We start from the raw sequence: 24,874 nt of genomic DNA, 5'->3' as shown, positions 1-24,874 counted from the left end.
AAGACTGTTTGTTTGTTTTTCTCTCTCTTACTTCAGATGCATTTGATTTTGATTTACAGCTGTTCTGTCATTTTCTTGCCTTTCACTCTTAGTTTAAAGAAGAACACCCGAACTTACTTCTACACCAGTTTCCTGGCTTACATCTTTGGCCTGGGTCTTACCATATTTGTTATGCACACCTTTAAACACGCTCAGGTAAAAACATAACAATAAAACACAGTATTGTGGTCCTTCATGAAAGAAATCCTGCACAGATGAAAGTGACGTGACATTCAGCCAAGTATGATGACCCATACTCAGAATTCGCGCTTTACATTTCACCATTAGTGCAAAATGAAAATTCAGTTATGTAATTTACATTTGCCATTTCTTTGCTAGTTTTAATAGGTAAATAGGTAAAAACACATTTTAATTTTAATGCTTTATAAGTTGCAAATTCAAACGGAAATTGTATTGTTTAACTTGTCCTAGCAATAACTGTAGAAAAAATTATAATTTAAATGCAATTTTCCTAAATGCATTTAGACTTGCGGGTAGGACACTTGATATTGCATTTTCACCTTGCTACCGTGAGAATTGTAGACAAATGCAGTGTGAATTTCATAAACGCATTCTGAGCCAAATGTGCAGCAAAAGGATAGCAAAAATAGATGTAAATTAGGGCTGTCACTTTTAGTTCGAAAATCGATTGCACAATCAATTGGACCAACCAAAAAAAGTTGAAAAAATGAAAATAGGGAATCGATTTTAACCAAATATGTACACTATCAATTTTAAAATAATTAAACAATTAAAAATATATATGTAACAAAACTCCCAAACAAGCAGAAAAAGAAAATAAAGAATTCCGAAAGTGCAGTACGTGTTGCGAAAGCTAGACAGAAAATATTTTACACGCCAATAACATTCGCGCCAGTGACGTTGAAAGCGTCCTCTTATGCTGCGTTCACACCAAACGCGAATAGAGCGTCTGGCGCGAATGATTTCAATGTAAAGATGTGTTTTTCGCCTCATTCGCGCATCTAGTTACAGGGGATTCTGAGTTATGAAAAGGACCATTGCAAGCTGACAGCGACCAGCTTTTGTGATGGAAAATTGGCAGTAATACCCCCACCTTGCGCAGTGTCCCTGGGACATCAGTGCTGTTGGAGCACGTCTTCTCAACAGCTGGACATATAAATTTAAAGTTTCATTTTTTTGACAACAGTTGTTTGAAATGGATTGAATCATTAATTTAAAATAATCTGGGAGATTTTTTTAATTGCCTAAATCATAAATGCAGCCGGGTTGAAGCCTGAAGTGACGTTTTTCTTTTGTTATGGCAGCCGTCCCTTCTGCATATATATTTTTTCAAGAATGTTGCACTCCTGTTTTTTATTCTGCATGAAACTTCATGCCAATAAATAAGAAATATTGCTGACTTGTGCTCTTCCAGCGCTCTCTTTACGTTTGTCCGTTGTTTGACGTTGCAAAAGGAAACGTCTTTTTTTTGACATGGAAAACCGATTTTACAATCAATTCAATGAACACTTATGTCCTAATCTAAAACGATTTTTTCACAAAAGTGACAGACCTAATGTAAATGCATTTTATTTTTCTTAAATGCATTGACACTTACACTTGATCCAAAATATTATTCAAGATTGCGGCGCGTCCACACACAACGGCTTCTTTGCTCCCGGCAGGGCAGTGTTTTTTGTCTTGTGAGTCGCAGTGTTTTTGTACATCTTCATCGCATCGACCTCTCTTTAAGCATGCATACAGTTGTGAGTTTTCTGCTATATTTTGGCAGAACCAAATGTTTTGAGTTAAACTCCTCACACATGGAAGTTATGCGAGATCTCGGTCTGCTTGATCTAGGACTTCACCATCACGGACCCCCACTACTGAATCTCACCTACAGCGTAGGAAGCAGAACAGGGGTAACAGCTAACCCACACAAGCCATCTATACCCACCATCGTACTGGGTAACATGCTCTCTTTGGACAATAAACTTGATTACATCTGACTATTACGCTCCACTCCGAGGACTGTGTTTTTGTGTTCATGGAAACCGGTCTCAGCAACAGTGTTTCAGACTGTGCTATTCAGCTCGACCAGCTGACGTGCTCTCGAGCGGACCAAGCTCTCGTCGCGGGAGGAAAAACCTGTGGCGGCGGGCTTTGTTTACATCAATGATGCGTGGTGCTGCGATGCTGTTGTGGTCTGCAAACACTGCTCACCCCTGCTGGAGTTCATGATTATTAAATCTGCTGAGGGAATATACTGCCATACTGCTCGTTGCTGTTTACATTCCTCCGAACTCCAACAACAGGAACGAGACCCTAAATGAACTGTACCAGCACATCAGTGAGCAGCAGACAGCACACCCCGATGCTTTTCTCATCATAGCTGGGGATTTCAACCATGCTGACTTAAAGAGTGTGTTTCCAAAAATACACCAACACATTAACTTTCCAACATGAGTTAACAAACACTCTGGACTTTGTTTACACCACACAGAGAGGAGCTTAAAAACCCCTGCACCACCCCGGTGCCTCAGACCACATCACTGTCATGCTAATGCCTGCATACAAACCGCTCATTAAGGTCACCGAAACAGTTCAAAAACAGATTTATGTGTGGCCAGAAGGGCCGTCAGAGGCTCTTCAAGACTGCTGTGACACAACTGACTGGAATATGTTTAAGCAGCTGCCACATACACTAACACCACTGACCTCCAGGGACCCGTTTCACAAAGGAGGTTAAGTGATAACTCTGAGTATGTTAAGCCTGAAATGAGGGAAACTCTAGGTTTTCTGTTTCATAATGGGAGGTTTGTCAAACCTGAGAAAGTAGGGTAAGTCAAGACCGTTATTGAGAGAGAGGTAACTTACTCTATGAACCTAACCTGGTCGGGAGCAGGTTTTCTTCGATAAACCCAGAGTTTCTTTCAGTCTCCTCTCCTTTTTTAAACAATTCATTGATGCATGCTGGAAAAATGCTCTTCTTACTAAGTGTCCCCCCCCTCCCCCCAAGTACAAATATTAAAAAAATAATTAAAGATTGATTTTCTATATAAGATACTTAGTCTTGTTTCCTGGGGGAATCTATATTAAAAATTAAGTGCATTTTACTGAAGTAAAATTATATGCCAGTGTGGTAATAAAAATAATCTGAATGAAAATGGAAAGCAAGATTATTCGTAGTGTCCATTACTAAGAGCAAATCTCCTGTAGCTTCGCCCTCCATCGACACACAAGGTTAAATACGACACATGTGAATAACGGCTTCAGTGGTGTAGGCAGAAATGTTTTGGGCACGGAAACTAGCTTGTAACGCGATTGATTGTGTTAGAGTCCAGCTTTTGCTGAGCTTGATCTTCTCACTTTTCCCATCACATGTCATATTAAAATTTATTTTCAATAAAAATGAACTAAATGTTCTAAAAGTGGAAGTAAAGTGCCTAACAAGTGTTTAATAATGATGTAACTATTTGTGTAATAAATATAATCTGTTATTGCATTGTTAATATATAACACTGAGGTGCAAATCTATCTGCCAGTATAAAGTATAACTAGCATCTAATTATAATTTACACTTAGCCTGTTGCAAAGAACTGCTACTTTTACATGGTAAACAGAATATATCATAATTTTCACTGTACATTGCTCTTGGATCATTTGGTTCTTCGAAGCTCATCCCGGAGATGCCGTGAACTTAAACCTGCTCGGGAGCAGCTTATTTCATGTAAACAGGATTAGATCGCTTCTTTTCAACCAGAACTGATACTCAAAATATGTCTGCTACCACCGCTACTTTATTACAAGAGTATCGTACTGATCCAGGGACAATAATTTAAAATAATAATCATTCAAAAAAATATTTAAAAATAATGCTGTGTAGTACATAACTGCCTGCTATAGTTTTACTCACTGAAATTTATTTGTCATAAAATTATTACTTCATAATTGTATTAGAGTCTTACACACATGCTATACAGATAATAGAGTCATGCATTATTCTGAGTGATGATGATATTATTCGAGTGGCTTGATGGAGCGCAGGAGATGCAGATAACATGATATTGACCCTTGAGAAACTTTCATTAATGCTGTCACGTAACAAATCTGTCCAAATATAAAATGAAATGAATAGATCATTTCTACATTGAAATAAAAATGTAAAGACTGCACAACTATTATAAATTGCGAATCAAAATAATTGGGAATCATGAAAAAATTATAATAAAATGAAAACATTATTATCTGTTTTATATATTTATTATAACATTTATGTAGTTTTGTTTGCTTGGCTGTTTCCTTATAAAAGTCCAGAAATTTGTCAAGTTTTTCGTCAGGTGTCGTTTTAAATTATATGACGTCATTACAACTTATAAAGCATTAAAAAAAATTAATTTGCGTTACATGCTTTTAGTTTAAAAAAATTGTGTATGGGAAAATGTAAATTTAAATACAGAAATACATTGCCATTTGACATTGCATTGTCTTTTTGCATATTATATTTCAAAATGAATTTTGTTACGCATTTGCTTCCATATGAATTAGGCTGTGTTTTGTTTCCCAGCCTGCTCTGCTGTACCTGGTCCCTGCTTGTGTTGGATTTCCTGTGGTGCTGGCCCTGTTTAAAGGAGAACTGACGGAGATGTTCAGGTAACTCCCATCTTGACAATGATTATATTCAGAGTTTATGTCCAGGGACAGGATGTTTAGGGGACTTTAGCTTGGATTGTAGTTTTAAAGACCACAGCACACTTCTGCACTCAGATTCATGCATGCGTGTTATTGTCTTTCTTGCATCCAAAGCCAAATCCAGCAAATATGCTGCCTCGTTTCTGCTGTTGCTCTTACATTTCAATATACTCCATATCGCTTCACATTGTGTAAGAAGTGTTTGTGATCCTTGCAACTATGTTTAAAAGAGCACAAAGAACAGTTTAATCGGTCATAACTTCTGGAGAGAAATGCCGCAGACAGTTTTTCAAGCTGTTTCATACACTCAGTGGGTGTTGCACTGCAACAGTCCAAGAGAAGTTTAATAAAAATTGCTTCCATTAAAAAAAAAACAAGTGTCTTGCATGCCTCCAAAACCCTCCTGTAGTCAATCAATGCGTTTTTGTAAGAAGAATATACATTTTCAAAACGTAATAATTACTTTAATGTAGCTTGCACCAACAGTTGTACGCAGAAGCAATTTTGGGTTAGATGACGTATGGGGTCGGTGCCGAGTCTCATGAAAACCAACGTTTGTTTACAGGATCAAAAAAGTTTCCTTACTCGGGGTGTCCACGGTGTTGTAAAAGGTAGTAAGTGAAATTAGCCAAAATTAAGGAAAATAAACATTATCTGACAAGGTATTGAATTTTCAAGCCAAATATTTTTTTTAGATACATTTTAAATTTGTGTTAAGTAACTCTAAAGTAACTCTATACAATAAATGATCGAGGCAAATTCCTCTGCCTCGATGCCTCTTTTAATTTATTTTAAATCTCACGTCAGGTTCTTTCGCAATGATTTTTTTATGTGACACAGCGCGTTTACGTCACCCACAAAGCGGAAGGAGACACAAGCGCTGAGTCTGAAATCGCATACTGCAAGGAGTCAGCAGGATATGGACTAATATCTGTAAATATTAAGCCAGAACAGTCTTTTTAAATATGAATCCTGCATGTTCTGCGTGTGTCTGTTAATGAATGGAGCAGAAGCGCGTCTTCCTTTATTAACACACACTGAAGCACGCGCGACGCTCCGATGATTTCAGCATCTGCTGGTCACTAAATAAGGATGAACACATGAACAACATCTCCAGAACTGCTCTGAAAGTCACTTCATGAGCATTTGACCGTTTGATTTGAGTAAAACTAGCGTCACATCACATACATAGAACTGTAAAGGTATGTCAACCCGTCAAAATAAGTCCAGTTTAGTTGAAGACAAATATTTGACAGATATGTTACTATTGTTCAGCAGAATGTACATAGCCTACTACTACTACAAAAAAAAAAATAATCAAACATTATTTTTTAAGGTTTAATCACACAACATTTCTTCCAGGTTTTATTTTTAATCGTAAATACCCTTTGTTTACCAAAAACTTATGTTTGCTTAATTTTTAATAATTTAAAGATAAATTAAATTAAATGTTTTATGTGTTCAATGTTTAATGTGCGTCTCAGAAAATACTTTTATTTAAAACCCCATCTGAATGGCACTTAAATGCACTTAATTCCTCCGTCAACTTTGTCATTGTTCACAGTACAAGTACAGACAAACAAACAATGGGTAATTAAATGTTTGTTTTTTTCATGTATGCATTGCATTCTATGCATTTAAAAAATGTAAAAAATTCTAAAAAAAGGGAACTTAGTTGTTCATTTTAAAGGGTTAGTTCACCCAGATAGCAAAATTATGTCATTAATAACTCACCCTCATGTCGTTCCAAACCCGTGAGACCTCGGGTTCATCTTCTGAACACAGTTTAAGATATTTTAGATTTAGTCCGAGAGCTCTCAGTCCCTCCATTGAAGCTGTGTGTACGGTCTACTGTCCATGTCCAGAAAGGGAAGAAAAACATCATCAAAGTAGTCCATGTGACATCAGAGGGTCCGTTAGAATTTGTTGAAGCATCGAAAATAGATTTTGGTCCAAAAATTGCAAAAACTACGACTTTATTCAGCATTGTCTTCTCTTCCATGTCTGTGTGAGAGAGAGTTCAAAACAAAGCAGTTTGTGATATCCGGTTCGTGAACGAATAATTTATTTTACCAAATTGAACTGACGGTTCACGTCTCCAATACGCATTAATCCACAAATTACTTAAGCTGTTAACTTTTTTAATGTGGCTGACACTCCCTCTGAGTTCAAACAAACCAATATCCCGGAGTAATTCATTTACTCAAACAGTACACTGACTGAACTGATGTGAAGAGAGAACTGAAGATGAACCGGCAGGTTTTGTGCTTGATATTGTTTTGTTTGAACTCAGAGGGAGTGTCAGCCACATTAAAAAAGTTAAACGCTTAAGTCATTTGTGGATTAATGCGTATTAGAGATGCGAACAGTTTAGAATGATTACGTTCGACTTGGTGAACTGAATGATTCGTTCGCGAACCAGATATCCAGACTGCTTTGTTTTAGAGCTGAAGATCTTTGCCCGAACCCGACGGGACCTGATGGGTTCGGTCGGGTTCGGGCTTAATTTATATCATTTTACAAGGGCTCGGGCCGGGCTCGGGCTTTTGCTCCGGATTGCGCGGTAAATGAGCGGTCATGTGATGTGTTTCGATTAGCGCGAGAATAATGCGAAAATGGATGTTGAGGAGGTGAAACGGAGGCTTGCATCTGGCGATTATGTTTTGGTTGCACCAGCAACCAAAGCCAAGTCAGAGGTGTGGAAACGTTTTGACCATGTGCATAATGCGAATAATAAGCCAGTGGGTTATGTGAAATGCAAAAAAATGCGACATTCTGTTAAAGTACGACAGCAAAACGACAGGGAATTCATCGCTGATAAGGCATGTTGATCGGAGCTGTTCAACACCTGCCAGTGCCCAGAATCAATCTACAATCAAATTGTTTGTTACTGCATCAAAACCCATTCCTGCAAAGGTGAAACAAACGATGACGGAGAAGTGTGTCAGCTTTTGCTGTAAAGACATTAGGCCTTTTAATATCATAAATGGCGAGGGGTTTGAAGAACTGGTGCAAGAACTAATTAATGTCGGGGCTGTGTATGGGAAGGTCCCCGTAAACTCTGTTATTCCCTGCCATGTGACAATTGCAAAGAGGTGCACTGACATGGCAGAAGAAATGAGGGAAGCTTTAGTACAGAAACTTAAGATGGCACAGTCGCAATGACCACAGATATGTGGACAGAGGATTATCGGAAAATTTGTTATTTGACAATCACATGCCTTTCATAAGTGAGGATATGGAACTGGTGAATAAAACACTGACAACTACAATATTCCCTTTGGAAGAGGCAAAGACAGGAGAAAATTTCAGATGGGAGATATTGAAACTACTGGTGACAAAGTTTGGCCTTGATGCTTCCTCTCTCAGCAAAATTGTATGGGTGACTGATGAGGGGGCAAACATTAAATTAGCTCTGCGGCAGTACCAGAGATTGGACTGCATTGACCATGTCATTAATACGGTACAGCGCCATGGACTCGACATCGCAGTTATCCAAAGCCGACGGTGCTCCGGACATAGGAGATACCATTTCTGCTGCTAAATCATTAGTGAGGTACGTTAAACAGTCGGGGTTGGCTGCGCAACTGTCAACAACATTGCTGCAAATGGGAGACACTCGGTTCAGTACGGTGTACCTAACACTGACTTCTATACAGGCCATTTATCATGAGCTCCATGAAAAGCTGGAGGCACGAGGGGAGAGCGCACACATTGAAAAAATAGCACCGGACACACTGGGCTTTTTGATAGACTTTCTGAAGCCGTTCTATGAAGCACAGCGGGAGCTTGAGGGAGACAAGTATCCAACACTTAATCTTGTGTGTCTGTGGTGTGAGAAACTGAAACGCCACTGTCAGCCCAATGTCCTAGACTCCCCTCAGCAAGCTGTTGTGCGTAAACGGCACGAAGACTGGCTCGCACGTAAAGTGATAATACAGGACCTCCACAAGATCGCAACATTTCTCTGGCCAAAATGTAACCAGCTGAGAATGTTGTCACCCTCAGACAGGACTGCCGTACATGCTCATGCCCGCACTCTTCTCCAATCCATGGCTGCAGGTGCACTAGATGTGGAGATATGAGACCCAGAGCTCTCAGCAGTCGAACCCACTCCTCCTCCGTCAAAAAGAGTGAATTTTGCGGAGTGGGAAAATGTACAGCAAGCTGACCGGGAAGATGACGAGGTCACTCGCTATATTGAAACGGCTGTCATGGAAAATGAAATGGATGTTCTTGGCTGGTGGAAGATCAACAAAACATCCTACCCAAAACTTGCAAAATTAGCCAGATCAGTACTTTGCATCCCGGCCAGTAGCAGCAGCAGTGAAAGGGTGTTCAGTGCTGCTGGACGCACCATCAGTGAGAACAGGACCGCATCAATCAAAATGTACTTGTCGGGCTCGGGCCGAATTCTGTCGGGCTCGGGCCCTGTTGAGCCTAACTTTTAAGGCCGATTACAGCTCTACTTTGTTTTGAACCCTCTCACACAACAGACATGGAAGTGAAGACAATGCTGAATTGCTATTTTTGGACCAAAATGTATTTTCGATGGTTCAAAAAACTCTAACTGCCCCTCTGATATCACATGGACTACTTTGATGATGTTTTTCTTCCCTTTCTGGACATGGACAGTAGACCGTACACACAGCTTCAATGGAGGGACTGAGAGCTCTCGGACTAAATCTAAAATATCTTAAACTGTGTTAAAGTTATTTATTACATAATTTTGCTATCTGGGTGAACTTACCCTTTAAGAGACCCAGGAGTCTTATTTTTTCTTGCATAATTAATATTGCACTTTAATTAAGCAAAAACACTTTATCCGATTACTCAATTAATCGATGGAATTTTTGGTAGAATACTCTATTACTAAAATATTCGATAGCTACAGCCCTAGTTGAGAGTAGGACCTGAGTGATATCATGTGAGGTGTTTGTTCGCGTGTGCGCTGTAACAAACTGGGTAACCGGCTGGCTTGCTGCCAAACATTTAAGTGAGCTCGCTTCCATTCAGTAACTACGAAAATTGTGATCTTTTGTGAAAATTGGTCCGGAAACATGCATTTTTAATTTCCACTAGGGATGGGCGTTTTCCGCAAATATCACATCACATCAGAATATTTGAGCTCACAAAAAACTAATATTCATTTATTTAAATTAAGTTTAATGAGAATTATTTTTCAACAACATTTATTGTTTCCATCATTTTGAACAACCTTACACACAATAAGCTTGAATATTACACATCGTGTTTTGTAGCTGAAAACCTTTAACAATGCGTGCAAACAAACAAAAGTACGGATTAAAAGCAAAAAAAAAAAAAAAAAAGTGAATAAAGAAAAAACGTAAAGCAGCCTGCAGCAATTAGGCTATTGTAGAGCATAGCCTACACTTAACTTTGAAACTTTTAAACTGTCAGCAAATCTATTGTGCTTTTTTTTTCTATTGTTTTACATGTTCTTGTTAAGAAATACGGGCATGTAAACATGATTTGGGGAAAGTCGGCCCCTTAGTCTGTTAACAATAAAGCTGGCCGCAGAGAAAACGCGCTCTGATGAACTGTGTGCTAAGTGAATAAGTTTTGTGAAGCGCTTCGTGTTTTAGTTTCACCACCGAATGGGATCCTGATCTGGTGGAATAAATGTCTCCAGTAAGAACTGTTCCCACTCGTCTCGGCTGGACTCTCTGTAATCATCGCTGAAGAACTGGCTCAGCCTTTTCAGACGAGTGGGCATTGCATCCTCTTAATCGTTGTTGACTGCGGCTGCATCCGCACCACTCGCATCAAGGAAAATGTTCTGATAATGTTCAAAAAAGTTTTTTTTCTTCTCTCGTGTTTTCATCGAGAAACCTGAGATGTTTGTGCCGAGGGTCTAGGGCAGACATGAGAAGAGTTTTCACTGCATTCTCCAAGTTAGCTGTGTTTTTCATTGCTTGAGAGATGCCACAGCAATGTTCTTGAATTCGATCACTTTCTGTGACTCTCCACGCCATATTTGAAGTACTGTAGAAGACCGCAGTTCTTAGGGGCCGTTCACATATGCATGCTACCTGAAGGTCGTTGCTGTTTTGTGCTGGAATCTGTGCATGCGCTGACTGGGTGCGATCGCCGAAGTGTCGGAGAAATTGAGCTCTACTACATGGTTCGGTCGCCTGCCTGGGGATACACAATCCAGTCTGGTTCGTTCACCTGCCTCAGGTACCAGTGATGTTGTCCATCATTTGTTAACCTCACGTCAAGTCTCCAAACTCTGTCCCTGGCCCGGGATTAGTGGCCGCTACACAGACTTCCCACACACACACACACACACACACACACACACACACACACACACACACACACACTCTCCCATTGCACACGCATACACCCATACACAAACACTCGTTGGGATTATTTATTTTTCTTTGTTTTTTTTCTTCTCTCTTGTTTTTGTTTTCCTTTGAAAATTTAACATGTAAAAAGAAATGAACTTTAAAGAGGAAAACGAACTTTAAGACACTTGTGAATCAAGGACTCTCGTGATTTTGTGATTGTTTATGAAATCTTGAATTGAACTTGAACCGCAATATTGTTACTTTCTGTTTACACTTTCTTCTGTCATCTGTTATGGGAAGTAACAAAAAAAATCCAAATGGTGTGAAAATTTTACTTGATGTAGTTTTTTTTTTTTTTGGAAACACTTTTTTTTTCTTAAAATTATATTTTTTGTTGTGTAACAGTGGTTTGAGCTATTTACGGGGAAACTGAAATTAGTTACGCATTATAAATAAATCAAATAAATATTTTAGTTTTGCTTGTCTGGCGCCCGAACAATTTAACTTAAATTTCCATTTATTAAACAAAATTCTTTTTGGGGCAGCCACCGTTACAGCATCGAGTTAAAAACCTCTCAACTTTTCAGAATACCGCAAGCGCACCGCAGGTCATGTTACAAGAACTAAACATTCAGCTTCATCCTTTCCCGTAACAACGTTGAAAGCTCAGCCAAGATGAAGGAACAGCTGATCATAGCTGTATATGGATTGCCATTTTGAAATAAATTTAGTAGCAGAGCTACTGCAAGCGATTTTTAGTGCTGCAAATCCATTTATCCTTTGCTGAAATTTCCGCGTCTTCATGAAGAGTGCATCATTGTTACTTAGCAACAGCAGACGCCTCAGGTGCCTTCTGCCCGAGCGCATTGGAAAGAAGGAGCATTTTTAGGTGTGATATGTGAACGCCCCTTAATCATTAATTATTTTTTTGCTTGCATACATCTTCAAATATGCCGTGGAGAATCACAGAAAGGGACCAAATTAGGTTTTATTGTTTTCTTTTTTCTTTTTTTTTTTTTTTCTTTTTTTTTTGCGAAATTCGAATAATCATTTTTATTTACCGAATAATTAGAGCAGAACAAATATTCGAATGTTCGACTATCCGTACACACCCCTAATTGCCACAAAATATCCACATCATCTGGGCTTAGAAACGCCCCGTGACGTCATCGCAATGCACATTCAAAGATAGGCCTTATGTTCTCATCAGGAGCGATTTACAAGAGCTACACTGGATAAACAAACCGAAAGAGGAATGATTTCTAGTTCGGGCTATACAGACCGTTTTGTCTGCTCGAGCCGGAGCTGCAACACCGTTATACACAGCCCTGGGAGATACAGTCCAAAAAGAAGAATCAATAACATCTCTGTGAAATCTTGTGAGAAGCATTCAAACTCAGCCAAGAATTCTGTTAAAGCTGATATCAAAACAAACACCACTAATGTGGAAACCAGGAAAAACATTGTTCAATAAACACAACATCTCCACCATTCACCATGGACTTAACAGTGAACTACAAGAACAACTTGTCAGAAATGGTCTAATGTTCAAGTGATTTTAAATACGTCACATAACTTTTCCCAGCACTTTAAGTATTACCAAATTTGAAAGTTATTTTTAGTGTGATGTTTGTTAATCTTTAAGTTTCTCCCATTTATAAAACTAAAAGTTTCATAATGTAGGAAAGCAAACGCTTTAAAAAAAAAAAAAAAAAAAGATATTAAATGAGCACTAGTAGATGGCTGCAGAATAGTGACTATATGCCATTTCCACTCCCTAATATAGCCTACATATTTTTGTATTCATTAAATTAAATTTTTGATATTATGAATGACCGTAATAAAAGTACATTTTATCAGATATATTACACCTGTTAATATATCTGCTGTCAACTCTAAACATCTCAGCAGTTTTACAGGAAACATCTTAGAGATGTGCTGCAGATGAACAAGCACTCCTATACATATACATCTTGCATATGTACATGCAGACTTTAAATATACATCTCCGAGATGAAGATGTGTGATTAAGGTGCTTTACTGTCAGGTGCTGGAGCCACATGGTCCTCCAAGTCAGAGAAGTCATAACGGTGTTAGAAGAATGTTCTCTGGTATATTTTCACTGCAAAACAATAAGAAATGCTGCAAATATAATTGCAGATTTTGAGGAAAAACTGCAGCAAAATCAGTAATTTTGATAGCAAAAAAAAAAAAAAAACGGTGAAATCCTGGAAACCCTGTTTGATAGACCTATATGCTTACATAGTTGTTTGTATTCTAACATTTTCACGACTTTGTGATCATTTTATTATTTAGCCTACTGTTGCTTTTCAGTAATAGTAGCTATGATATTGGAAAATTTATTTAATTAAATGGAGGTTGAAGTAGACTAACTTACCTGTTAAATTTGCAATTTCATGGTTAATAGCTCCAGTCTAGGCCACAAGCAGGCAGGCCATAGGGTCCTGCTCCACCTCTCAAATTGACTACATTTCTAGGTCAGTGGTTAAACTTTTTTCACAGTACCCCCTCAGAAAATATTATGCTTTCCAAGTACCACCATTGTGACTAACATTGACATGGCTTGTGATGGGCATGGTGTTATAGACTTACTGTAATCCTACTTCTGACAAGTGTCTTTGGGAAGTCGTGGCCTAATGGTTAGAGGGTTGGACTCCCAATCGAAAGGTTGAGTTCGAGCGTCGGGCCGGCAGGAATTGTGGGTGGGGGGAGTGCATGTACAGTTCTCTCTCCACCTTCAATACCACGACTGAGGTGTCCTTGAGCAAGGCATCGAACCCCCAACTGCTCTCCGGGCGCCGCAGCATAAATGATGAACACTGCTCCGGGTGTGTGTTCACAGTGTGTGTGTGTGTGTGTGTGTGTGTGTGTTCACTGCCCTGCGTGTGTGCATTTCGGATGGGTTAAATGCAGAGCACAAATTCTGAGTATGGGTCACCATACTTGGCTAAATGTCACGTCACTTTCACTTTTTCACTTAATCTGAAGGTTTAGCATGGCTCTGATAAGGCCAAACATAAATTATAGGGATTTTGTTTAAATTATTTTATTATATGTCTTATCCAGAATACCACCAATAGTGAGTCACAGCTGGAGAACCAATTATCTAACTTTGACAAAACAGTCCTGACATATCTATCACGGTCCAATGTAGCCCAACACTTGGCTCATGTTTTACTTTAGGTTAATAATGCTATAATCATAGGATAAGGTTGTCTAATAAAGCAATTAGTAAAAGGTAAATAGTAAAAGGTATGAAATTTAAGTTGAGAATTTATTTATATACCCTGCTTACTTTAAAACCAGTCTCCTCTAGGGCTGGTCTGAATACCATTTTTTTGAGTTTCGATGTAGAGGTATCCACAGTGCACCCGAGAGCCATCGACTCGAGACCGGACCCGGGACCCGTACGGGGTTGGGTCCGAATCTATTTCTTCCTGTCCCGGGTCTGTTTAACATTTGTGTGTGATACCCGTGTGATAGGAGTCTTCGGACTTGGAGAACACCCGGCCGTGATCAGACACTGCTTGTGTTTCTTGTAACTTGCATCTTGTAGGCTTGTTTTAGGTTGATCCAGCTAGCACGCATAGTGCAGTCTCGAGCGCGTGTCATGTTTCTATGGCAACCAGTGAGGGACACAATGACTTTGACCACAAAACCGCACTTTACTTTTTCTCCAATTTTTATAATATAAATGAACCGTTTAATCTTAAAGTTTTAGTATTTCAGTTCAATTCAATTCAAGTTTATTTGTATAGAGCTTTTTACGATATGCAAATTTACTGAACATTATCAAAATCGAAAAAGCTCTACCTCCTTTAGACTTTGCTATTTTAGGAACTACCAAAAGTCCAGTGTTTTGTGATCTTAGGGAGCGTGATGGGTTGTAGCGTGGTATAAGGCTACTTAGGTGTGCAGGAGCTAAACCATTTAGGGCCTTACAGGTAAGTAATGATAATTTGTAACTGATACTGGACTTAATCGGTAGCAGAGAATATAAAATTGGGGTAATATGATCATATTTTCTTGACCTGGTAAGGACTCTAGCTGCTGTATTTTGGACGACCTGTAGCTTGTTTATTGAAGAAGCAGGACAACCACCTAGAAGTGCATTACAATAGTCCAGTCTAGAGGTCATGAATGCATGAACTAGCTTTTTGCATCAGAAACAGATAACATGTTTCGTAGCTTGGCAATGTTTCTAAGATGGAAGTATTCAGTTTTTGTAACATGGGAAATGTTTTTTTTTTTTTTTTTTTGGTCCAATAATTAATGTCTTATCCGAATTTAATAGGAGAAAATTATTGGTCATCCAATCTTTTATATTTTTAACACACTCTGTTAGCTTAGATGATTTAGAAGTTTAATCTGGTCTCTTTAGCTGAGTATCATCAGCATAACAGTGGAAACTAATCCCATATTTTCTAATAATATTACCAAGGGACATGTATATTGAAAATAGAAGGGGACCTAAGATGGATCCTTGTGGCACTCCATATTTCACTGTTGATAAATGAGATGACTCCCCATTTAAATAAACAAAATGGTAGCGACAGGTAGGATTTAAACCATCTTAGATCAATTACAAAACTATTCAGGTATTCAAGGGGAAGGCTCTTATGAGTTTTTCATGATCTATGGTGTCGAACGCATCACTAAGATCAAGTAAAACTAGCAATGAGATGCAGCCTTGATCTGATGCAAGAAGCAGGTCATTTGTAATTTTAACAAGTGCAGTTCAGATTCAGACTTGACGCATAGCAGAGAGCACAGAGATGATAGCAAATAAATGACCTCAGTGTCAATGGCACTGAACGAGCAATGATTATTATAATTCAAAAGAGCAAACAGTCGAAGTTATAATGCTAGTTAACTTGAGTTAGAATGTACATGTGCACAGTTGCATTTGTCATCCGTCATTGTGACATCAAGTGGACTTTTGAAGCTGAAATAATGAGTGGATTAAGCTTGGACTTTATTACAGTACATTATCTTTCGCAGGCGGTTTATTGACTTGGAATATGTGACAATCGGGTCCAGTCAGGTCTTTGTCTTCCCGGCAGGTTCGGGCTCCGGTTTTCAAATAATGGGCTGGTCCGGGTAGGCATTTCTCGGATCTACACCGGTCCCGGTCCATCTTTTGAAATAATAGATGGGTCCGGGTTGGTTCTGTGTAGTACATTACGGGTCTCTTTCGGGTTCGGTCACAAATTTTTGGACCCGTGAAGACCTCTACTTCGAAGCTTCGGTAGTAATCTACACTGAATAGCGGAGGGATGGGGGCTGAACATATTCTTCTCTCTAACACTGTCTATACCGTACGCAAGAGGTGCGGCACAACAAAATACATTAGAAACTATTTTGCTGTCTACACTTGATGCGGTGCATGCACAGCTGAAAAATTCCTGACAGTAAACTGCTGCTACGTTATATTTATGACGTACTGACACAAGTCTCTAATGATTTTCATTGGGACATGGAGTCCCAAGATTTAAAGTTAGGCTGAAACATTCTTTTGTGCTTCAGGCAATCCAATAGTTGAAAAAGAAACTTCATAAAAAATGTAGAGTATTGTGAACATGGTGTAGCTGTATAAGTGTAGTAGGAGGGTAAGATATAATGAAATGTTATGAGTGTATTGTATAATGTCTTTTTGTTCTTGTGTGGATGAAGTGCATGTTTTTTAAAGGATTTCGATTGTTGTAAACCAATAATGTGATGCAAGAAAAATCAGACTTGTCTGACAAAGTGTTATATCATGTTGACTTGATGCATTGAAATTTTTCAATTTACTTCAAATACCTTCTAACATTGGCACTTTAGTCGTATAACACAATGCATTTTTCAGTGCAGCGCTTGATCTAGAGGTTCCATTTTTTTTTACGGTTATTATAAACATTGCCATTAAATTCAGAAATAAACAGAATATGCCAAATGTTAATGTAAATTGTTAAATTTAAAGGCAACCAAACAGATGACGTTTTGGATTTTTGGAGGTTAAAAAAAATGTATATATTGATTTGCTGCATTAAAAAAGATTTATTGTAAAAAAACAAACAAACAAAAAACACTGAAGATATAGAACTACAGCATTTTGAATGAAATCAAGTCGAAGTTTATTTAAAGTCCACACACACTCCTAAACTGAAGGTTTTCCACTTGCCTGTGCTGCACTCCTCAATCGTATGGAACCTTATTGAAAAGCTCCTCTTTTCTTTCACTCTATCATGTCCCTTCTCTGGCATGCAGCTATAAGTTGTCAGATGAGGTTATGCCCCACACGCCATGGCTCACTCATTTCCCAACTATGTCTGGCTAGCTCCCCTTGAAAGTACCTCCAGGAGCTTAATTTTGTTATCCTCCTAGTTAAGCTCTCTCGAAGTGTCATGCATCTGCTTCATCTGATGATGCCTCGCCTCCAGTAGTTTCACTCCTGCATTCAATGACCGCAGTGCAAGACCGCAGTGTTGTTCCATCTGTTGACTACCGTATTTTTCGGACTAAAAGTCGCACTGTACTATAAGTCACATTTCTTTAGAACCAAGAGAAAACATTACCGTCTTCAGCCGCGAGAGGGCGCTCTATGTCTTCAGTGGTAGATTACAGGAGCAGTGAGCAGCATAGAGCGCCCTCTCACTGCTGTAGACGGTAATGTTTTCTCTTAGTTCATTTCTCTTGGTTCATGTTAAATTAATTTTGATAAGTTGCACCTGACTACAAGTCACAGGACCAGCCAAACTATGAAAAAAAAGTGACTTTTATAGTCCGGAAAATACGGAAATCGTAAACTTTTTGATTTCAAGTAATATGGTTCAACAGTAAAACTGCAATGTTCATAGGGTTGCATCTGGGGATTATTGTACATTTAAGATCCCAGGAGCCTTTTATAATAATGTTTACAGATATGAAATCATTTGACCTGTAGTTCTGTCTTCAGTAAACACTGAACTTCGTTAGCTTCTTGATGTCTGTTTGATTCTCTCCCTGCCTCATGGCTTTCCTTGTCATCCATGTACATCTGTCGCTCGAATCAACTTCAGCAGACATTCATTTATGTAAAAGGCGCAAGTCACATGAAATGTAGGGACAGAGCAGCCCAGCAGCTTTCTCTATTTATGCATATGAAATAATGTTGATTGCCTCCCCATCACCCTTTTGACTTGTTTCTTGTGTCTCCTGCAGATACGAAGAGTCTTCACCAGAGGAGGCGTCATTGAAAGAGGAAGTAACAGAATCTGATAAAGACAAATAAAAATGTGGGTTGAGCCCTCAGTCATGTCCTAGAGATGTGGTCATGTTCAGAGTCTGCTCATGGCAGTCACGTTTTGTACTTTTGAGCTTTATTTGATTGATGTACAACAGCTTGCTCAGTGCCTGTGTATTGTCCTTGTTCCTTTCGTTCAATTCATTGCCTTCAACATTTGAAAATTTGATCGGTTATTTACTTTCAAACGTGTGGTTGTTTTTTGTTTAGTTTTTTTATCCTTATAATTTGAACCGCGTAGAAGTTAGGCTTTCTGAATGTAATGTGTCGGATTGCTAAACAGATGTATTAAAAATCAGATGTCACAAGTCACTACCTATTCCCCAGTAGCTGGTTTCTGTTATTGGTTTTATTCTAGGATCTCATAAGAGATTCAGTTTGTGAAACAGAAGTAATTATCCATATGTTATTACATGAAAGGAAACAATTATTCTTTCTGCAAGTGTAAACAAAAGTGGGACCAAATATCTCCTTCTAATGTGATGGTAGTGTTTACATGTGATGTTTTCTGTCTGTAGCTGAAGGGCTCTGAGTTTAGTTTTCTATGCCACATCGTTTCCTGATCATATTTGTTTGTACAACTCATGCTTAGCTTGGTAAGCATTATTTTACAGTTTCCTCTTGTGTAATCTTTATTTTCACAACATAAAAGTGTAAAATTTAAGCTGACATGAGGAGCATTTCTTTCTCACTTTAACTTTTATTTGCATTAAACTGTGGTTTTTACCACTGTAAACAAAGCATTTATTCAGTGTGCGCTTCACTATGTTTTTCATATTGAAAAATCAGTAATGGTCTAGATACAGTGCTTGTGTTGATAAACAAGCCAAATAGTCATCATTCAACTGACTCCAGGGTCAAGATGAAGAAAGAAACAAGTTATTAGTCACCTTTATTTATATAGCACTTTTAAAAATACAGATTGTTTCAAAGCAGCTTTACAGTATTAAATGGGGAAAATGATGTGTCAATAATGCAAAATGACAATAGTAAACGTTTCTGTAATGGTTAGTTCAGTATGTTTAAGCTAATCACAGCGGTATTTTTATGGTATAATAAAACTGTTAAGCATGAATTTTTTAACTTACTGTTTTACAAGAAAGGCAGAAAAATGGCAAAGCACTTTATTATAATTATTATTTAGATGCCCAGTTACAATAAATAACAACAGAGATTGTGAAAAGTACATACAACAATGACAGTAAAAATGCAAGCTGTTAGCAAGATCTAAGGAGGCTATTGAGTTTGTGAGTGTTCATTTAATTATTTTTTGTTATTATTATTATTGGTTATTGTGTGCAAATAAAAACTGTTTAGTTGTTTCAGTTTTGTATTTGCCTAATTAATGACAATCAAATTTGTATTTTAAACAATTTCTCAAATATTTCATACAGTCATTAAATTTATTAGAGTGTATTTATTAACTGTAATTGTGCATCTGAAAATTAATAAAAAGTGATTCACTTTTTTTGAAAAAAAATGCCTTGTTTGTAAAACAGTAAATCAGAAATGGACTGAAAGAGCTTAAACATTATTAACCATTACAGAAAAAAGTCAAGTCAAGCCACTGCACAAGATGACAGCCACAGGTGTCCCCAGAGTCGAGTCAGGTCACCGTTTACACTCCAGAGTCAGGTCAAGTCACCAGTAACACTCATGAGTTAAGCACTACCAGTTAGACCTCAGGAGTCAAGTTAAGTCACCATTGTTTCTGCTCAGGTTTGTCAGTTTACAGGTTTCTGAGACCAAAAAAAGCTTCTCTCTCAATGAAAGCTGTTTCATTCAATATTCAGTGCAAACCTTGCCAAACTGCAGGATGCTTATGCCTTATGAAACACAATGTTTTTGCAATGCTGTAAGACTGTTTTTAATGTGTTAGAAGTTATATGCACAAAAACAGGTTTCTGAGAGCAGTAATGTTGAAATACTGCTTCTGTTCAAATGAAGTGAAATCTAGCCCAAATCTGCTCAAAAGCTTTTCTCTCTATCAGAGAAAGCTGTTTCATTCAATATTCAGTGCAAATCTTGCCAAACTGAAGGATGCTTATGTCTTATGAAATAATATGTCTTTTGCAATGCTGTAAGACTGTTTTTAATGTGTTAGATTAGATGTTATATGCACAAAAACTTATGTTAGGCTTCATTGCTCAAGAAAACACTGTGTTGCAGTAAATATTAAAAGAGGAAAAAAAGAGAGAATGACAGAATCAAATAAGAGATGGGTGCCTCCGTGTCAGAGGCTCATCTAGGAGGATGATCCTCACAGATTCTGTTTTGAGCGTTTGGGGGAAGAGCACGCTCTCGAGGGCGAATGCGAGCACTGTGATATGTTATCTATAAAAGTGGTTCGCGTGCAGCTCACGTTTTTCAAAAATTACGAGAGAGAAGATTCTCCCTCATTAAGATCCTGGGGGTCGCGTGTCGATCTGGCCGAGGCGCGTGGCATGACTCCGCCCCTTTCTCTCGCGCTCTCGCCAGATCATGAAGCCCTCGGATATGTTTCTCAAGTGCACCCCAGCGCTTGTTCTGAACGGCCCGAGGAGTCTTCATCTCTTGCCTCTGTTGAGATGGAAAGTGCCACCTCCCATGATGATAAAGCGAATGAAGAGCTACTCGAGGTGGGAACTTGTGCAGTCGGTCACCTAAGGCTAGACTAGCCACAGGAGCAAGAGACCAACAAACGCTCAAAATTAGATGACAGATTTCTGTCAAGTGGCCAAGGGGAGGGGCCTCAGCGATGGTCTCTCTCCTTTATTCGTGATCTCCACGATGAGCTAGCATTCTATGGCTGCTATGGTCTCCACGGAGAGACATCTGTGGCTGAACCTCACGGGCATCAGGGAGAGAGATCGAGCTTTCCTTCTTGATGCCCCTGTCTCGCCTTTTTGGCGATGCCGTCAACACAGTCGCCACTAGGTTTCGGGAGGCGAAACGCTATGAGGAAGCATTTGTGAGGTTCCTCCCCTGCCGTGCTCAAGCGTCGGGACCGTCAGCCACCCCAAGTTCAGTTTCTCTGAGGCGAGAAGCCCAGAAGTAGAGTGTGGCAAGTCGTGCCCCCCCTCGAAGAGAATGGGGAGCAGCTTGCCACATTTCTCAGCCCGCCTGTAAAAGACCGGACCTGCAGAGCATCATCTCCGGCAAAAAGAAGTCCTGAGGCTGGCGCGTGAAGTTCCAACAGAAAATAAACACTCCTTTCTGGCACCCTCCAGGGCCCGTTGTTTTATCTCCACCACCACTGGTGTTTCGGGGAGCAGCGGCCTCCAGTGAAATGTTAAATGCTCGGTTGCCTCCTGCCATGTTTCAGGACATCGGACATCTAACATCCCCCAACAAAACGAAGTGTCAAAATTAGTGCCCCTTTCGGAGAAGCTGGCAGCGTGGAAGCTACTGCCAAATGTCTCCCCATGGGTGGAAAGGACTGTAGTGAAAGGCTACAGGATTCAGTTTGCGTATTGTCCTCCGCGTTTCAACGGCGTGGTCTCCACTTCCGTGAAACCGGAACGAGTGCATTTGTTGGCACAGGAATTGCAAACTCTACTGGAAAATGGGGCCATAGAACATGTTCCCCTGCCAGACAGACAGTCAGGCTTTTACAGCCGGTATTTTCTTGTTCCCAAGAAAGATGGGGGATTGTGTCCGATTGCCTCAGAACATACAAGTTCAAAATGCTGACAATCAAGATGATTGTGTCTCAGATCCAGTCCGGCAATTGGTTCGTGACTATCGATCTCAAGGATGCTTATTTTCACATCGAGATCTTGCCACAAAACAGGAAGTTCCTGAGGTTCACTTTCGGGGGTGAAGCTTACCAGTATCGGGTTCTTCCATTTGGCCTAGCTTTGTCACCCCGCACGTACAGGGGCGAAAATCTCATCTAAATGTTGGGGGGGACAATAAACATAACATTTCTCACAAGCAAGTTTTGAAGGGGACACCAATAAAACAGGCAAATTGTATTTTAGGATATGTGTACAGAGAGGAAAGCCTTACTATTGCATGGAGACCGTTCCATTATCCTTCTCCTCAAAGTTTATTTCTGGTTCAATGAAAAAGCTGACTAAATTGACCAAACATTCTTCAAAAAAATTTTTTTTGCAATGTTCTTGAAGTTGTTTACACAATCAAGCCACCAAAATACAATGGAATTTGAACTTAACTTCAACTTTTATTTATTTATATAGCACATTTAATAGCAATGTTGTTGCTTCACAGTTATAATTAAAACATGCATGTATAAAAACATTTGCCATGCCTAGAAAAATGAAGGCATACACACTCTTAGACTTACACCCTCACACAACTTTATAGTGAGATTTTTGTAGACGTGAATAAAAGGGGGAAAAAAATTATTACGTCAATGACTGATTTGTTCAAAAAGTGGATTCACTCAGTTACATTTTTATAAAAATCTAAATCACATTTGTTATGCTAATATCTGGAGAACAACTGCACTTTTAGTATGATGTTATATTAGATTAACTATATTAAATGAAATAAATCATGGATTTTAAAATAGAGAATCAATCAATCAATCACCTTTATTTATATAGTGCTTTAAACAAAATACATTGCGTCAAAGCACTGAACAACATTCATTAGGAAAACAGTGTGTCAATAATGCAAAATGATAGTTAAAGGCAGTTCATCATTGAATTCAGTGATGTCATCTCTGTTCAGTTAAATAGTGTCTGTTCATTTATTTGAAATCAAGTCAATGATATCGCTGTAGATGAAGTGACCCCAACTAAGCAAGCCAGAGGCGACAGCGGCAAGGAACCGAAACTCCATCGGTGACAGAATGGAGAAAAAAACCTTGGGAAAAACCAGGCTCAGTTGGGGGGCCAGTTCTCCTCTGACCAGACGAAACCAGTAGTTCAATTCCAGGCTGCAGCAAAGTCAGATTGTGCAGAAGAATCATCTGTTTCCTGTGGTCTTGTCCTGGTGCTCCTCTGAGACAAGAGCTGCGTCGGAAATCGAATACTGCGTACTGGGTACTACATTTGAATTTGAACGCACTACTCGACCGTTAGAAAAGTACGTTCTATATAGTATGAATGTGGGTAGTATGAATGGAATTCGGACGTACTACATCCGCCATGTTGACATTGTCACGTGACATACATCGTCACAACAGCGCGTAAATTTAAAGAGCCCAATCTACTGAGCGTTTTTCTTACCGCTTTCGTCTGCGTTTTTACGTCGTTTGAATGAACAATTAAAAGCAGGCGTCGGTCAGCTGTTCGCAGATCATGCCTTCGTTGACAGCTTGTAAATCCTTTACTAAAATAAATGTAGCTTTTAATTTTCTACCTCAGAATAACAGCAGCTACAGCTGTGAACATAATGACAGCCTGATTTTATGTAAGGATATAAAGTAATTTATTGTAATAAATAAATAGAAATAAAATTACACAAAACGAACATAAAATAATTAATAGACTTGAATGAATGCTTAGACAAATACACACACACACATATATATACACATAAATACACACAAATACATTATAGAAATATACACAGAAACACACATACACACATCACAATATATACATAAATACATAATATATACATTATAGACAATATACACACATATATAAATATATATAGTTAGATATAGATATATCAGCAAAAAAAATGTGTAACCTATTGACATTTTATTCTATAAAACACAAAACTACATATTTACAGACTGTGAACAGCATTTTTTTTGACATCCAAGAGCTGCATAACATTGTGGACAGAATGAGCAGGTCTGTCATGGGGATTTTGAGGAGGCTGATTGCCTTCTCCACCACAGATGACCTGGAGGCAGTGGAAGCAGCTTTTCTTCTGGTAGCTGACACAATAGATGGCTGTCACATACAAATTGAACCTCCAGCAAGTGAAGCCTAATGTTATTTCAACAGGAAGTGGTTTCATTCTGTTCAGCTGCAGGTCACCACCATGGTAAGTACCTTGATATGTTTGTAGAGTATCCCGGGTCTGTGTATGATGCCAGGGTGCTGAAGAACACTGGAGGCCTATCCACCTGCAGGAAAACACATCCTGGGAGATGGTGTGTGTGTCCTTGTGTGAGTGTTCATCTGCCTCATCACAGCAGACAGAGAGTCTGAACACAATCCTGCACAGCTTTGATTCAACACCAATGATGCTCATGCACAGAACATTGTTGAGAGAGCCTTCAGATGATGAAGACCAGCTGTGCTCCATCTTCTTCTTCAAGGCCCTGGAAGTGAGTTCTGCCTTTGTGCAGATGTTGTTGCATGCTGTGCAGTGCTCCACACTGACTGCTCCATGTCTTCTGAATGAGGACATTGCGGATCCACAAATTGTAGAGAATCATGACGATGATACACTGGAACCCCAAAACACAGAAGTCAGCACAGAAGAGCATGTGTGGGACAATCTGACCATAGCTAACGTGTGCAGCTCTTCAAGAGCAGATTACCTGTAGGACAGTAGAAACATATCACATAACATAGCATACCAACATATTTACAACAAGTTTAATTTTATAATATGTATTACTTTATCCCTGGGGTATATTTTAGAATTCCACTTTTTTGCACTCACTTTT

At 39.0% G+C, this 24,874-nt stretch overlaps 1 protein-coding gene across 2 annotated transcripts in view; it reads left to right on the top strand.

The window, feature by feature from the left end:
- LOC128011284 (minor histocompatibility antigen H13) overlaps positions 1-19,034 on the top strand; it is a 32,393-nt gene extending 13,359 nt beyond the window's left edge. For both annotated transcript variants that reach the window (XM_052593516.1, XM_052593517.1), the window contains 3 exons: positions 93-195; positions 4,568-4,653; positions 18,213-19,034. In XM_052593516.1, coding sequence (XP_052449476.1) covers positions 93-195; positions 4,568-4,653; positions 18,213-18,282 — 259 coding nt within the window. In that variant the 3' untranslated portion in view covers positions 18,283-19,034. The remainder of the gene's footprint in view (positions 1-92; positions 196-4,567; positions 4,654-18,212) is intronic.
- The last annotated feature ends 5,840 nt before the right edge of the window (positions 19,035-24,874 follow it).

Source organism: Carassius gibelio, chromosome B23, assembly GCF_023724105.1.
Source record: "Carassius gibelio isolate Cgi1373 ecotype wild population from Czech Republic chromosome B23, carGib1.2-hapl.c, whole genome shotgun sequence".
NCBI lineage: Eukaryota > Metazoa > Chordata > Actinopteri > Cypriniformes > Cyprinidae > Carassius > Carassius gibelio.
Note: the sequence above shows the minus strand (reverse complement) of the source record. Positions and strands in the feature narration are given on the sequence as shown.